This window comes from Thunnus albacares, chromosome 5 (assembly GCF_914725855.1).
Source record: "Thunnus albacares chromosome 5, fThuAlb1.1, whole genome shotgun sequence".
Classification (NCBI taxonomy): Eukaryota; Metazoa; Chordata; class Actinopteri; order Scombriformes; family Scombridae; genus Thunnus; species Thunnus albacares.
This window is the reverse complement of record NC_058110.1, coordinates 14,104,667-14,122,274: the sequence shown is the minus strand read 5'-3', so window position 1 is coordinate 14,122,274 and position 17,608 is coordinate 14,104,667. Positions and strand designations below refer to the sequence as shown.

Sequence of the window (17,608 nt, the reverse complement as noted above, 5' to 3'; positions counted from 1 at the left end):
CCTATCTGAGTTTGTGTGTGTGTAGAATGAATAATGTTCTCCATATTGCGACTATGTCTATAGAGTCATAGAACACATCAAATTAAAAGTTGTTGAAATATGATTCTATAAATGCATCTTTAAATCTGTAGAGTACGTGGAATTTTCAATATCTCTGTCAATTTTCTAACACTGCAGATTGTAGATAAATCTGTGAAATTCTTGTGCTTCCTGAGACATAATCATTACAAGGAAATGGAACCATGACGAAGGGGCTGCGTTAGCCTGAAGGCTCTCTAGCATGTAGTCTTATATGGAATAACGCTGCTGATTCTCATGGATTTTTATAGGAGCCCAACTGGTGAAGTACTGGCTCGTCTGCTCTGTGCTCTGTCACAAAGACTGTAGAGGCAACAGGAAGCATAATGAGTCCAGAAATGGACTGAACCTGAGGGACCACAGCTTGAGATGTGTAGTAGATAAGCATCTGCATGTAGGGAGTGAAAAAAAAGAGTATTCATTTACAGATGAATGAAATTCAAATGAATTATTAGTAATTATTATCTTTAACAAGGATAATAAGCCTTGCATAATTACTGCATACATTATTACAATTCTTTTATTTCTTACTCTAATGAAGCACTTGTACAGATTTTGAATTTGGCAGGAGATGGAAGTTGGCTGAAAAGTGTTTGATGAGCTCCACTGCTGCACTGTGAGCGTGCACTTCGGCTCATCACTGGAGCTTACAAGAAGTTTTTTTGGTTTTTTTTGTTCTCGCCTTTATGTACATCCTTTGGTTAAAGGAGGAATAATTCTGCTGAAAAATCTTAATCACATTAGCCTTAAAATCCTATTTTTTATTTATTTTAAGTATATTTAAAGGATTGCTGTGAAGGGTTAAGCTTTTAGCCCAGCGGGGCATCACTGAATGGTTTTACAGAGAATCTGTTTGAATGTAATTATTCAAGCAGTGCCACGGCTGAGTTGCCAAGTCCAAAACAAATAAGAGGATGTGGGCTGTTGCCTCCCGTCATGAAAGCACTTGCTCACATTCTTGACCCCGACTTCTCTTTCATTCCCTTTTTTATTTAACACATTCCTGATTTGGGTTGTTCCATTGTCCTGGTGATATGCTCTGCGTTCAGACTGTGGATAAGATTTTACTGTATATACACATATTAATATTTGCTGGAGAAGATGGTGTTGGAGCCCAGCTAGTGTGACGCTCCTTTACAGCGTCTTTCTGTCATTAAATATGACCATTTTTGTGAGGATGTATGTTTTTAAGGAATCAATTATGTTGCACTGCAGGTGGACTTGATCTACTATCTAATGATGTGTAAGAATATTATATTGCAGTAATCAAAGCAGTACATATACATAAAGTGTCAAAACTACATAGTTATTATATCAAAGAAATACCTTATCGGGATTTTCTAAAGTTCATGTGCCTACTACATTATGTAGTCATTGTTTAGCAGTCTACATACAGTATGTGTATTCATAGTAATGTGCAGTGGAGCAGGGCTGCCTCTCACAATGGCAGCTATTTTTATGGCCATCATCTGCTTTACACTGTGCGCCTGTATGTCCTCACTCTGCAAGCTGGCTGAATCAGAATTCTGTGGGAACAATAGGCCTGTTAATTGATTTTGTCTCCAGTAACAGGCAAAAATTGAACCCCACGCCGTCTTTCCTTCCCACTCACTCTGAAGAGGGAGAACCAATCTAAAACCGTACCCCCTCTAGACACTTACTGTCATACCCTCTCAATTTTCGACCTCCAATCCCATTCCAGCCAAGTCCAATTTCAGCTGCCTTGTGGCCACTGGACTCTCAGACAAATTGTTGGACCTTTTGTAACTTTGGTTTCTGACTCCTGCTGTTTTTGTAGAAGTGAGAGAGGAAGACCTGGAAGAGAACAGGACAACAGAGTCTGTGGTAGATACTGAGAGTGACAGCAACAGAGACAGATAGAGAGAAGTCCTCATATTGACATATAATCAGTAACAGGCAGCTTCAGAGAGACTTAGTATCTTGATGAATGATATCTACTGATTACAAGCACTGAATAGTCTATGTGGACCCAGAAAGAAACATTGATTTTAAGACGAATGGTAAAATGGTGAAATGTTTTGGAACAATTTTATGACTGGTTTCCACCAGACCAAAGCTGTCACACCATAGCTGCCAGATTATTTAGGGAGACAGTTTCGGCCATTTTGCTTAAATCATACAAATAGGAAATGACACTGATCAGATAATTCACTGGTACCAACTGCATGTCAGCTGATGCATGGCCGCTATTATGCAAATGGCCACATTTAAACAGTCATTTACATCAATGGCCAAGGATGGAGATTTTATTTACTGTTTCGATGAATCATAATAACTAGAGGCAAACCCGTTCAGGGAATTTAGATGGAATGGAGGCAGAGATGAAGGAGGGGGACTTCAATGAATGCACATATTTCTTCACTGATCGAGTCAGAGACAAAGATCAGCTATCATTAGCCTCAGTTTAATCCCTGTGGCACTTCACAGTTGCATAAGACTTCAGTCAGAAACACATTAAGCCTGCAAACAAACTCCCTGTTCACAGTTTTGTATATTTCTGGGTACTAGAAGCAAGAAATGCAAACAACAAGCTAATGGTTTTACAAGTAAAACTGTTAATGCTCCAGTCATTAGGGGCTGGAGACATGTGATGGGTCTTAAAATGCAGTTTCATAGATTTGCTTTTCTGTACATATATATTAAATGCTGCAATATAAAACCTTTATAATGTATATGTATGTATTATGATGTATTTGTTCTCTTCATTAATCGTTTCTTTCTCTTATCATTGTGCACTTCCTTTATTAGGTATATATGGTATCTTTATTTTTGTGGTGCCTTTTTACTATTCTGTATCTCCTATCTTTTAAAATAGTGCTATGTTTTAGTGTTGAATTTTGCTGCAGAATTACAGGAAACTCAGAACGAATTGAGTGTTTTTAAGATGCACTGCTGCCTAATCAGGTTATTTCAGTGTGTAAATCTGGAGAGGTTTATTATAACGTCTCTTCTTTTTGTGGGTTTCCTAATCATTCCTATTGGTAAAAAAGAAATTGTACTCACCAAGTAAATTGTTGAGATGTGAGTGTGCAGTGACATTGGTAAAAAGAAGTTAGAAGGGGCAATAAACAAGAGCAGTCAGACAAGTTATAATTTGGCCAACCACTCCCCCCTACTGACAATGCATACCCCCTACATATACATACACGTCCTCCTTTTCCAACAGCATCTTCTGTCACTCCTATTTTTACCCAGATAATATCAGACACTGCTCTGTTATTCACTGTTGTTTGCTGTAGTTTATTTGTTTGTCCAAACTGTCCATATTAAAGGCTCAGTCACACAAGCATTTAAAATATCTACATTTTGCATCAAACTCATTTAAGTGCAATGAAATCGCAGGGATAAGTGGATTTTCTCATGAGTTAAATTTTGGTGACTTTGATGTGAATTTGTGCCGTTGAGCAATAGCAAGCTGATCCTTTAGGGAAAAGAGAATCTAAAATGGAGGAAGTTGTGCTGCACCATCAACTTTTAATGAATCCTCCTCTGTTGAAGTATAAAAGAGAAAACTGCTCCATAAAAGAGAATGGGAATGGTTTGCAGACAGTTATGAGAGAGGAGTTCATGTTACAAATATGTCTTTTGAACAAGATGAACTTATTCCCATTAGCAACTAAGCTAACCAGCATGCTAACTGACAGGTAACACAGTTAGCAAGCTAGCTAGCTCAGACTGTTTTTCCCCTCTTCAATAACTCTAATGGATGAAATTATGTAATACAGAGAACAAAATGTCAGGAGGAGTAAACACAGTACAGTGCAAATAGAGAACTATTGTGACTAACAGCTTGTTAGCATGTTAGCACGTAGCTCACCAGCTGCAGTAGTTCATCAACAGCCCATGCAAGTACAGTATGTCACCAGTACTCCTGCACTGCCTATTTAGTGAAGATGGGTAGATGAATTTAGCTGTGACACTCTCAGGTGTGACCGTGTCTAGTGGCCACTCGCAGTATTGCAGCGAAAAAAGCCCAAAAAGCATTTTCCCCATAGACCGCCATTATAAAAGAGACTACTATAAAACTGTATGCAGGATACCAACTGCAAATAAGGTTATAATTATTGCTCTTTGTATTATGGATGAAAGTTTTATATTTGTACAACTTCCCTTGATCCTAGAAAAGCGTTTTTAAAATCTGTAACGTCATCCCAAAATCTATGGGCCGAGCGGGAACTTGACGACGGGGCCAGCAGGAGAAACACTATTCAGTGAGCCACACAACTCAAAATCTAAAAATCATTTTTGGCTCATGCGGCCAGGTGAGAAGTTAACATTTTATTGAATAGGCACAGTTCTTATAATACATCCATGCATATTACAGACTGACTTCCTGATTCAACTTTGACCTACTGTGCTGTACAGTAGCAATATGTGCTCACAGTGAGGGATTGTTGCAGACATATTAACACTATGTGTGCTCACTAATGGTTTTATAGATACTGAGATTTATTTATAGACCTAGATAACATGGTTTAGATAATATGGACAAACTGTTGGCTTGTTTACAGCCTATGTGATCGTTTCACCACTCGTGTCTCTTGCCTCATTGGACTTTTTTGTTGAGGTGTACTGTTTTCCCAGCTCTCAGCAAGTACTTTGGTGGGTTCAATGTTATCATCATCATAACTGAAAGAAATAATGCCTAAAGTGTATACCCTAAAGTTCAGCTGTAGTACTGTGTGTCAGACCTCTGTTGCCATTTTGGAGCAAAAAAATCTGTTGCCTCTGTCAGTCAGTGGTGAACAGGTGGCGTTGAAGGCTGAGCTAACAGTAGAGAGGCAGCAAATATCCGACCCTGGTACATCCTCTCACCCCTTCTAGTACTGAGGTTGTGATGGCAACAGAGTCGCACCACTGCAAACCAAAACAATTTTATGTGTACTCACAGTCCTACATACAGACAGAAACATTTCTTGTTATATTTGTCAACTTTTTTTTTCTGTTTGAGGAGAGAAGTAATTAAGGCCAGAAGGTTTTTGTTGACAGTTGAACTGGAGTGCAGCTAAAAACAGCAGCGTGGCTGAGATGTGTAACATTTGACTGTGGTTGCAGTGGTGAAATGATCTCATGAACACACTCAAAAAATAAAAAGTGGAAACTTGTTCATATTCTTTACCTCTCACGGTTAAATTCTTTTCACAATTCACTTGAACGTTTTTTGAGAAAAACTGCCTTGGGTTCATGTTTAATATGAATACCAGCCATTTCTTTTGCTAAAACTGATTCTATCCGTCATTTTGTCTGTTCAGGGCTTTTGCAATGAAGTTGTTCATCATTCATCCAGGCTTCAATAAAAACATTTGAAATTTTATATGCTTTTAGATGTTTCCAGTGGCCTCATAAGTCATTTCCACTGACTTTAAATGGAAGAAAATCAGGGACACTCGACCGATTCTGTGTTGCATAAGTACACAGCATCACACACAGCAAGAATGTGTTTATTTGCGAAATTACAAAAATGAAGAAAATAAAATGTACAAACCAAATTTCATACCTGAAACAAGTTGCATACTCATTTGCATATGCATAAGCTAAATTATGAGACTCACATTTTCCATGAAGCAGAAGTTGGAAACCATGCCAGAGAAGGACGCTCGATGGGAATGAGCTGTATTGAGTCCTGGAGGGGAGAGCAGGAGAGATTGCACTTATCAGGAAGCTCCCACTCTGAGTGTCATTTGTAATGCACAGCTACAGCGCATGCTTCTTGCCAACCTTGAGGCTATGCGGACATTGAAAAATAGGTAGCTGTCCTCACTCTCCTCCACCCCCATCGTCTCCCCCAACCTCAGAGTGTCTTATCTAGAGTGCTCCAGCACTGTGCTCGCCTGCAGAAAGCTGGAGAAGACAATAGCATATCTTTTTTTAACATCTCTCACTCTTATGCTAATAACTACTGTGGCATATTTAGACAGTGAATCTTGCATTTCCTATCATAGATGTTGAGGGTCCTCTTACAGACCAAGAGCAGGGACTCAGCCTGTCAGTGCTGCAATAAAAAAAAAAGGTTTTAAATGTTCACCAGCTGGTTGTCTTATTCAGTGCAAAAACACATCACTGAGTCATCAAGTGTTTCATTTAAATTAGGGAGCGACAGTGTGAGATTATCAGGATGTGACGTCAAAATCTTCTCTATATTTTCCATAGGTTTATTTTTGTCCTGAAGCATCTGGGTCCATATAAATGTTTGAGAAAGGGTGAGAATTTCTTTATGTTTCTGCAATGGATTCTGTTCACCGTATATACAGTAGGCAGAGTTTGAAGGTATGAGATTTGAAAGTACTTCTCTGTAAAGTTGTTGATACATTATAACATACACAGTCTCATTTCACGTGGCCATTTAAAGTGCTTCACATAATGCATTTAAAACACTAAGACATTAAAACACCTAATGTCAAGTTTACGTGGAGTCTACTGTATGTTTCACAGTAACTAAATGCTGCCTTTCCATATGGATTCTGTAAACAGTTAGCAGAAAGCTACCACTATGCAGCCAATTTAGCATGATATGGTATTTTACAGCTGTGCCTTTTTCCTGCTGTGATAAACAGGAGGAAGCGTAAAATGACACTTAGCAGTTTCCATTAACAAGTGGAGTTTTCTCTATTTGTTGCAGCAGTGAAATCCATTTTTATACGGGTTCATTATCTGTTTTTTCATTTTCTGTTTTTCTATAGTGATCAATCTCAATCTGATCAATCTAAACTGTGGTTTTATGGTGAAGATGTGGTTATTGTAACTGAATGTAGGACATAAAGATGTAGATAAGCTTACCTTAAAATCAATTAATCCCTACAATAACCATAAACTGAAGTGATATCGCGTGCAGCGTTGTTTTTTTTTTTTTAAGTCAATGGTCTGTATTTTGTATTCAAAGCTTTGTGCAATATCAACTGGAATTGTTAGTATTTGTGGGTCAACTACTAGAGAGAAAACCCACATCTCCAATGACCTTGTCCCTTATTTATGACTTTCTGCTGCCTTTGCACAATCAATACATGCAAACTTAATAAGTGATCGGATCGAGTCTGACTGTTATAGGATTTTTAAACACCACTGAACAGTATAGTGCAGTCGGTTGTTTCTAGATCAGGCCTGCTCTTTGGTTTGCCAATAAGTGTGTTGCTGCTTGAGTTGCCCCGTAAAATGTGCTTCTATTATCGGGTCCATTAAGTATACCTCTGTGTAATGACACTCCACTCACTGACGCTTTTCTCTCGACCCGTCTCCTAATAACCCCTTTTACAATTCATTTTCGTTATTTAGCAGGCAGCCTTTATCCTCAGCCACTTACATTTAGTCAGTGAACATAAATTAAAGGACTCAGAAGGCCCAGGAAGCAGGTACACACTGTACCAGCAGTGAACTGGTCTTAAAGGTTTATTTTGGTTTCAGGAGGAGGAAGAGCTTAAGTCATCCATGTGGTGCTAAAAGGTAGAGCGAGGCTTCATACACCACATATCCTTCGTTATAGTTTGTGGTCACAGTTTGCTGCTGTGTTGAACCATCACTAGTGTCCTTATATAACGTATCAGTCACAACTATGGGTGCAGGAGGAGGAAAATGGGATTATAGCACCAGGTCTGCTGTAAGAGGAGTAAAGAATGAACTGCCAGTGTCAAGGCCAAACCACAGGATTAAAGATACATGTGTCATTCAACAACAATGAATGTGTCACCGGCATGAAATCAAATGCTGTGAATGTTTCTAGATGTGCAGGTAATGGACGGAAAAACATGAACTCATGTACAATGCGATGCAATTCTTTGCGATATCCCTGTCAAATATACTTAACCTGTGAAGCTTATCATGTTCACGTTGACATTCAGGCGTTGGTTCAACAATATGGCAATATTTTAGGCCGCTATTTGTGGTATAGGTGCCATTGGCTGAATTACAGTATATTATAAGGTGTCTAACAGATACACCAGTGAATCCCAGCAGTGTATGCACAATCCAAAACATTATCAGGTGTGTAGGCTTTAGAGCAAAAAAACACCCACACACTGAATACATTCTCCCAAAAAGGGTATTTATTGAGTACAATTGCAACGTTTAGGCATGAGGCATTACCTGATGAAGATGTAAAGTTGAAACGTTGTAATTGTGATTGAGATGTTTTTACCTTATACACTAGAGAAGTGACTACAGATCAGAAATCCTAACTGTGGTTTTAACCCACATTTTAGTTTTTCTGTTCACTAAAAATCCAAAACAAAGTTGGTTAAACTGTAATACGAGGCAGTAAAAATAGTTACAATGGTGATAAAGCAATTAGAAGATTCAAAATTCAACCTTTATTGTCACATGCACAGAGAACTAAATTCACTCAACAGAGACATTCTATGTTCGCCATCCTCTCTGATTTTGAGGCCTTGTTTTTGCTAACTTTTAAGTTCAGAATACTGGACTGTAAAAACGAAACATTGTTTGATGGAGATGAACAGTTGCTAAACGTTTTCTAAATGATCACATATAGATTTTGATGTTATGATGTATGTAACGGTAAAAGACACACTGTATTAACCTGTGAGAGGATTATTTCCACTGATGCTCTGCAGTATGCAAAGCTTTAGTCGTTTTGCTGAATTGGCTGCATTGCTGGAAATCAATTTCTATCTCTGTACGTTGAACCTCACTATACATTTTCACACTTTCAAATAATCATCCTACCCTTTATTAAAAAGCTGCAGTAAAATCTGTATTCTGTCTTTAATTTGTCTGTTCCCCTGTCCTCGGTATTTTGGCATATTCAGTCTCCTTTTCTCAGCTCTCCCATTCATCTCTGATAGATTTTATTTTATTATTTTTTTTTAAGACAGTAATATTGGAGCCGGGATATGTGAGTGTGAAGTGTGATTTATGTGAGGCAGTTCATAGTGAAGCCATGCGAGATGGGGCTGAGCAGTTTTCCTCAGCCCCCCCCTCTTCTGCCCTGAGGATGTATGAAATTGAGCAGAATGACTCTACTCATCCTTATATGAATTACTCTCCATATGCTCCACCTAGACAAGCACATTCACTGTGCCAAAAAAAAAAAAGACATATTTTTAGATTAAATATTTCCTTTTGGAGGTTTGATGTGGGAAATTGAAGTGTGACATTTGTCTGTTGTGGCTTGTTTTAAAAGCGAGTGAAGTCCTCTCTGCTGCCGCTGATACTTTGAAAGCACTTTGAAAAATTCTCAGTGAGTCAAATTGCAAGAAAAATCGATTTCTCTCTGCTGCTGTTTTCATTTTATTGTTTGCTTCTTCTTCTTTGTGACAACGCCGGGGAGGAGCTCTCTAAAGCACCAGTCACTGAATATTAAATGGATACACCTCTCCCCTTTTCTCATAATTTCTGCCAACACAGACCAGGTTCAACTGGCAGCTTCAAAGACAAATTTCATTATAATATCAATGTCTTGTCCCTACTCATCACCTGGATCCCACCTACCCCGGTGATGCCTTTTACCGACAGTAATTTGGTGCTGCAATTATCTCAATTACAAATGAAACCATAACCTCATATGGTGATGTTAAATCGATTTTGCATTTCACACATAACCATTTCTGCAGTTGTGTGACCGTTCAAAGCTAATGCACCTCTATGAGATTGGATTCTAGTGTGCATATGACCCTTTTCTACCCACTGGAATTACAGTTTTACTTGAGCTTAAAAATGGGATTCACTGTTAAAACTGTCTCACAAAATCAAAACCAAACACATTTCCACAATATATATATGTAACCACGTTTTGGTGTCAGCATGCTAAAGCTCTCCTCCCCTTTCTGTGTGTTGTAGTCCTGCTGCGTGAAGAGGTGGCCCAGCTCCAGGAGGAGGTGCACCTGCTGCGGCAGATGAAGGACATGTTGAGTAAGGACCTGGAGGAGACCCAGGGAGGCTGTTCGGCCGACGTGCTCTCCGCCACCGAGCTCCGTGTGCAGCTGGCCCAGAAAGAGCAGGAGCTGGACCGAGCCAAGGAGGCTCTGCAAGGTAAGGACCTCGCCAGGAAACAAGAAGCTGTGTGTGCTATTTAAAACACTAACATCATTATTATGCTGCAAGAGACGGAGAGCCAAGAGACTGTGTTCAAAGACATGTTGTCCTTCAGATTATTAGTTCATATTAACTGTTTGGTTCATTTTCAATGTTTTCTGAATGGTGAAAGGAAATACAGCTGCAGTAGTTACTGTCCAAAACAAAACAAAAAAAAAGAATTATTTCTGACCAAAGTAAATGTTCCTGTGAATTTTAACATGCTGTTACCAGAAAAAAAGTTTGGCCTCAGTTTATTTCCCAACATCTGTGGACAATGTTTGTCTATCAGAAAAAGAAAAATCCATAAAGAGCCATAGTTAATTATTTTCATCTGTTGTCTCGGACCAGGGGCCAGATGCATATGCAGTCTTTGATCAGATTTATAAAGCCGTGCTCTCTGTTTTATATATCTCTGTCAGAGAGGAACTGGGCGCCATAGTCATAAATGGATGAAGACACACCCTGAACCAACCGTTTTCTTATCATTTCACCGCCTGCTCCACCAGGCGGTACACCTGTCAATGAAACAAATGGGAAAGAAGAAGTGCTGTTTCACCGATTGTGTTGTGCCAGCGCGGTTCTACAATAGCAGATCAGCTGTCGTTACACGCGTCTATTACACACAACCGTGCAACTCTTTATAGTGTCCATATCATTACATCATCACATGAACCCGTAAACCCTTGTCGGCAGTGATATCTCAGAAACGTAATCAGTGATTAGTTTGTAGTGCTCATATCTAAACCAACTTTACAAGGTGTGACACTACCAAGGATAAAATAAAAGGAATATGAACCGCAAAACAAAATGTTGACTGCTATGTAAATTAAAAGAATGATAAAATTAATCACAAAAGTAATTAATAAATGTTACATTTATAAATGTGCCTTTGATTCACATTTTACAAATCTCTGTGTAAAAATCACACAATCAGTGTAGCTGGTTATCAACCTAAATAGACAAAGTTTATCTTTCACGTTATTTCACCTCCACGTCATCACCCTCAGATTGCTTTAGAAAAACACGTGTACACCTGGTCTGAAGAATACATGAGGTGCGCACATTCTCACCACACTTTCTCTTTATAAATTCCACTTTATGTGTGAGAAATGGCATATACATGGTTTTTGTGCATACACATCGTTTATGCATCTGGCCCCTGGTGTCAAAATGGCACCCTAAAAACAGAATGAAACAACATTTTGTAAGGAGCTTAGTAACAAACAACATGCACTATTATTGTGCAACAGTGAAACACATATTGTAGTGGTTGGTTGCAATCTACAATAAGGACAATTGATAAAAAATACAAGAGAGAAAATGTCTAAAATGTGAAAATTGGAAGAATGTAAAGATGAGTGTGTGAACAGAGTGAAGTGGCAGTAATTCCCACTTCATGCTCAAAGCATTCTGTAGTCATTCAGCTCTCAGCAGCTTCAGGTTTGCCCCTCCCCACTCATGCTGAGAGAAAACCTGCTGCATTTGGCTCCACAGGGCTTGAATCCAGCGCTTCTTTTTTTTTCTCGTCGCCATAATGTAAACACGAGTGTCTGTAACAATGTGGTAAATGCTGTCCATTAGCTGCATTACAGACCATTAGCATGCGTTACGTGTGAGGGGTGCAGCGGTATCTTGGGGTGAAAGAGGAGGATACTGATGCTTTGACTTATCAAAAAAGCGGCTACACGCTGCAGGAAAATTCACTCCACTCCCACTCCCACTCCGCACCACCTACATACCCCGATGTACATACAGCATAATGTACTGTAGAAGCTCTGCAGTACCATCAAAACAAAGCTGGATTCTGAATTTTAAAATGAGGGAAGGTGAAATGGGATTAAAACAAACTCTAAATGTAGCTAATGTCTATGTTAGATCGCTTCACCTGAAGCTCTCATTGTTTTATTGTGCTTTTCATGTGTATATTAGAATCTCCACTATAAAAAGCTCATCTCAGGAATTGCTTCTGTTAGACTTGACTCCTTAAAGACTTTACTTGAGACTTTAAATTAAAAACATTCAAGTCTCATGTTTTGGTAAAAATTAAATTAAGACAGTGACAGACAGTCCATACACCTTGAATATTTCGTTATTAGAGCGATGTATTGAAAGGACATGGTCTCATTTACATAGAAATCACTATGAACAGATTTCAAAGGATAATGTTAAAATTATATCAATTTAATGCTCAACATTAAAAGACCATTCCCAGCTCGTCCAAACACAGAAACATGAGGGCTCATCCTTAGAAATAAAGCCAAAGTGAAAAAAGAAACAATTCTGAAAAAAATAATAAATAAATACATAATTATTTTTAAAAAACAAATACAAAAGCTGCATCTCCCACATGGAAATCAATATCGTCAGTGTGTTTCTACCTCATCTTCTCACTTACACATTCATAAAAGAAGTATAAATGCCCCTCTTGAGGAAATATTTTTTCTATCTTTTGGAGTCTACAAAATTTAATGACCAGCTTACATTTAAAAAGTGGGAGCCTGGAGTTTGAAAGACATGGGCACATAGCAGGCAGGGGCGAAGGAAGAGACGCAATTAAGTTGCATTATAGATGTGTTTTGGAACATGACTCATAATAATGATTCAAAGTCAAGCTCTGTTGCTTCGATTTTTACCGTTCTGTCTCTCGCAAGTCCCTCAACCCTGTAAAAATGCAATACTAAATCACTGGAAAACCCTTTTAACTTTGACTTGCTCTCAAGGGCTTTAGAGTTTATTTGGACTTGTGTCCAGTTACTTGAGGTTTGACCTGGACTTGCCTAAAAACATTTGAAAACATCCCTGTAAATCAGTAATGTCTGTGCCGTACACAGGATTTGTTCAAGCACAGCAACTGAACATCAAAACGGTCGTAACTATTCTTCCAGAGGTGATGAAACACCATTATATAGCACAGATTTCCTCTCTGTTAATGACTAACAAACGGTATTTGTTGCTCTATATCTGTTCCATGGTTGAGTGTGTGCAAAATGGGAATACACTAACATATTGCCTTGATGGAAACTATGCACAGGGTAAAGTAGTGAACATGTTCTACCAGGGAGTGCACAGAGATTGCAGGGTATCAAGCAGAGATGTCATCAGCATGGCAGTGAATTGTTCTTTTCAGAGAATTATCGTTCACGGAATGAAGCAGAGCACAAAACCACCATTTGGTATCAGACAAACACATGACATGCTGTCTGGGGACTTTGTTGGTGAGACATTTCACTTGACACTCGCAGCCTACGCTTTTTGGAGGAATTGAACAAAAACAAAACGGACGGGGGCAGAGGAGAATAGAGCGCACAATCAAATAAACACTTATCTCTGCTTCGGCTGGATGCTTGACTGTCTGAGCAAACTGCACCCTGGCTCATACAGTCATTTGTATGACTCAGGCCTGTTAATGAAGGCCAAAGCCTACCAACCCCAACAGGCACTGACAGTAATCAGCGGCTAATGAAAGCCTTATAAAAGGGGACTTTGGTCGGCTTACAAGGTCCAGAAACGTTAAGCAGGATGGATCTGGTCTGCAATTAAGATGAGGTATGTGGGAGGAAGGAAATTGGCTGTTGTCTTGTTCAAGTTTGGTTCTGTTGGAGTGGGTTCAGAGAGGCAAATTGAATCGACTGTGAACTTGAGTGAGAGGACATTCCTGTTGCTGTTTTTCATTTTTCCCCCCCTCCTAAAGCTGTTTTATATGAGGAATAGAGCAGAAGTTGATGTTAAAGTATAGCTTCTAGCCAGAGAGTGACCTGAGAGTGACCTGAAAAAAATATTTGCAGTGTATTTGTATTCAGTGGTGACAGCAGCAAGATTTCTGAATTATTTATATGTTTTATTGTTGTTTTCTGCATGGCCTGGCCTTTACAGCTCCTTTGTTAGTCCACGTTTGTCACACTCCATCTTCATATACTGACACTGTGGCTTGCTCAAACTCCAAGGGTACTGCAGTATTTTTAAGACTAAGCAATGAAAGGCCAGTAACAATATTAGCGAGCTTTTTGTTATTATACTGTTTGTATGTGGTGGGTAGCAGTCAGTGAATTTTGGCTTTGTTCCCAGCAATGTTTTCAGCTGTTTCCAAGCAAAAGTGGAAACACATCTGTCATCCAGTTTTCCTTGTTTATGGTGCTTTTCCAGCAGCTTTCACCAAATCAAAAGCATTTTCTGTGCTGCGGATACTTGCGGCACATGGTACTGGGAAGTACTGGCGATAATTGCAGTCTTCTTCTTCCTCTTCTTTCAGCTGTTCCCGTTAGGGGTCACCACAGCGGATCATCCGTTTGAATCTCTTCCTTCCTCTGTCGCGCCAACCACCTGCATGTCTTCCCTCACTTCCCTCATATCCATAAACCTCCTCTTTGGCCTTCCTCTTTTCCTCTTGCCTGGCAGCTCTATTTTCAGCATCCTTCTCCCAATATAACCAGCATCTTTTCTCTGCACATGTCCAAACCATCTCAGTCCCGCCTCTCTCTCTTTGCCTCCAAATCGTCCAACTTGAGCTGTCCCTCTAATATACTCACTCCTAATCTTGTCCGTCCTCATCACTCCCAGTGAAAAGCTTAGCATCTTCAATTCTGCCACCTCCAGCTACGCCTCCTGTCTTTTCATCAGTGCCACCGTCTCCAAACCATACAACATAGCTGGTCTCGCTACCCTCTTGAAACCTTCCCTTTCACTCTTGCTGGTACCCTTCTCTTCATGAAACCATACTGCTGCTCACTAATCATCACCTCTCCTCTTAACCAAGCTTCCACTACTCTTTCCATTAACTTCACGCTGTGGCTGATCAGCTTCATACTTCTGTAGTTTTCTGTAAATCACCCTTAGTCTTGAAAGTACAGTACAGTACTCTTATTCTCCACTCCTCAGGCTTCCTCTCACTATCCATGGCTGTCTAGTTAAGAGCTAGACAACCTAAACATCTCCATGCCTCCACAGGTACGTCATGTGGACCAACTGCCTTTCCACTCTTCATCCACTTCATAGCTGCCCTCACCTTCTCCTTGCTAATCCACCGCACTTCCTGATCCACCAGCTCCACATATCCAACCTTCTCTCTCTCTCATTTTCTTTATTCATCAGCCCCTCAAAATACTCCTTCCACCTTCTCAACACACTCTCCTCGCTAGTCAGCACATTTCCATCTCTATCCTTCATCACCGTAACCTGCTGCACATCCTTCCCAGCTCAGTCCCTCTGTTTAGCCAGTCAGGAAAAGTCATTTTCTCCTTCCTTACTGTCCAACCTCTCGTACTACTCACCTTTGCCACCTCTCTCTTCACCTTACATACTCCTGTCTACTTTCTTCATCTCTCTTGCTATCTCACTTCTTCTTTGCCAACCTCTTCCTCTGTATACTTTCCTATACTCCTCATTCCACCACAAAGTCTCCTTGTCTTTCTTCCTTTGTTCAGATGACACACCAAGACACCCAGCTGTCTCTCTCTTCACTACCACCCAGTGTCTGTCTTAACTCCTCCCTGAACTCCACACAACAATCTTCTTTCTTCAACTTCCACCATTTGATCATTGGCTCTGCCTTCACTCTCTTCCTCTTCTTGGTCTTCAAGGTCATCCTACAGACCACCATCCGTTGCTGTCTAGCAACATTCTCTCCTGCCACCACCTTGCAGTTTCCAATCTCTTTCACATTGCACCTCCTGCATAAGACATAGTCCACCTGTGTGCACCTTCCTCCACTCTTTTATGTTACTCTGTACTCCTCCTTCTTTGTCAAATACGTATACACCACAGCCATTTCCAACCTTTTCGCAAATTCCACCACCATCTTTCCTTCCACATTCCTCTCCTTGACACCATACCTGCCCATCACCTCCTCATCACCTCTGTTCCCTTCACCAACATGCCCACTAAAGTCTGCTCCAATCACCACTCTCTCCTCCTGGGATACACTCACCACCACCTCATCCAACTCACTCCAGAGTTCGTCTTTCTCTTCCATCTCACACCCAACTTGCAGGCACTGACAACATTCATCATCACACCTTCAATTTCCAGTTTCATACTCATCACTCTGTCCGACACTCTCTTCAGCTCCAACACTCTCTTGACATACTCTTCCTTCAGGATTATCCCTACCCCATTTCTCCACCCATCCACACTATGGTAGAACAGTTTGAACCCACCTCCGATGCTCCTGGCCTTACTCCCCTTCCACCTGGTCTCTTGCACACACACCACATCTACCTTCCTTCTCTCCATCATATCATCCAACTCTCTCCCTTTATCAGTCATAGTGTCGACATTCAGAGATCTGACTCTCACCTCCACACTCAACAGTACCGGTGGCGGCCGTTGGTAACCTAGGGTTTGACCGATCCGGTATAGAAATCTGATTTATGATCCGCATATTTGATTTGGCACAGGTTTTACTCTGGATGCCCTTCCTGACGCACCCCTCCCCATTTCTCTGGGCTTGGGACCAGCACTAAGAATGCACTGGCTTGTGCATCCCCAGTGGCTTGGTTGCTGGCGATAATTGCAGTGTGTGGGTTTATTTTAATGAGAACAGCTAGCACATTGAAACTTGTGATTCTATGAATATTCTGACACCATTAAAGTCAAGACAAGTCAAGTATATTTTGTGTATATTAATATCCTAATTGGCTTTCACAGGCGAGTTCACAGTGAGGATAAATGAAGAGAAAATGAAAGAGGTAGTGAGACAAAAATAAGCAGATAAAGATGCATTCAGGGTGAAGGTGAAGAAGCAAAAAAATATAAATAAAAATGAGGAAATACTAACTAGCTAGAAATTATCTTTTTCACTGTACAGTAGATGAATATCATAAAAACAAGGCTAATTGCTGAGTGAAGCAGGTGTCATTGTCAAATTGTCTGTTTCAGAAAGTTACAAAAAGTGTTGGACGCAGCTCAACTCGTGAGTTTGATACAGCCGTTTAATCACGAGAAAGAGAGCATTTTGTCCTTAATGAAATTCCATTTAGTTTTCATGCCTTCTGCAAATTTGAATGAATATTTAATATTCAAATATTACATTGCTAGTCTATTACAGGGCATTCTCCTTAAAAAAATGATCAAATGTACTGTGTTTTGTAGGAAGTCACGTAACCTTTTGGTATCATGATTATATTGAGTACATTCAGGGTTAGATCTTCGGGTTGGATTGTTAGGTCTTTGAAACTTGAAGGTTGACTTTGGAAGTGGGTGCCCACATGTAAATTTTGTCCTTCTATCTAATGGTGAGTTTGTTCACAGCACCACATCAGTCCAAGTCTCGTTTACACCGGATCACTCAGAGAAACAGGTACATGGTAATGTAGTGAGGTATATTTCTTTATTCCTGAAGCGCTCAAAATTCTTTGCCTTGTTACTTTTTGAGTTGGAAGGGTTTTTAATACAGCAAAAAAGACCCATTAGTTGTTGGCGTTGGAAATAGTTGACTTCTGTTGCAAAAAAAAACATAGGCCAAATGTTCTTGAGAATACCTCATTAA

General features: G+C 39.9%; 1 protein-coding gene across 2 annotated transcripts in view; it reads left to right on the top strand.

Annotated features, from left to right (window-relative positions):
• The window catches only part of LOC122982122 (kazrin-like), a 159,208-nt gene that overhangs the window by 128,134 nt on the left and 13,466 nt on the right, over positions 1-17,608 (top strand). For both annotated transcript variants that reach the window (XM_044351164.1, XM_044351163.1), the window contains exon 4: positions 9,889-10,080. In XM_044351164.1, the coding sequence (XP_044207099.1) occupies positions 9,889-10,080 (192 nt within the window). The remainder of the gene's footprint in view (positions 1-9,888; positions 10,081-17,608) is intronic.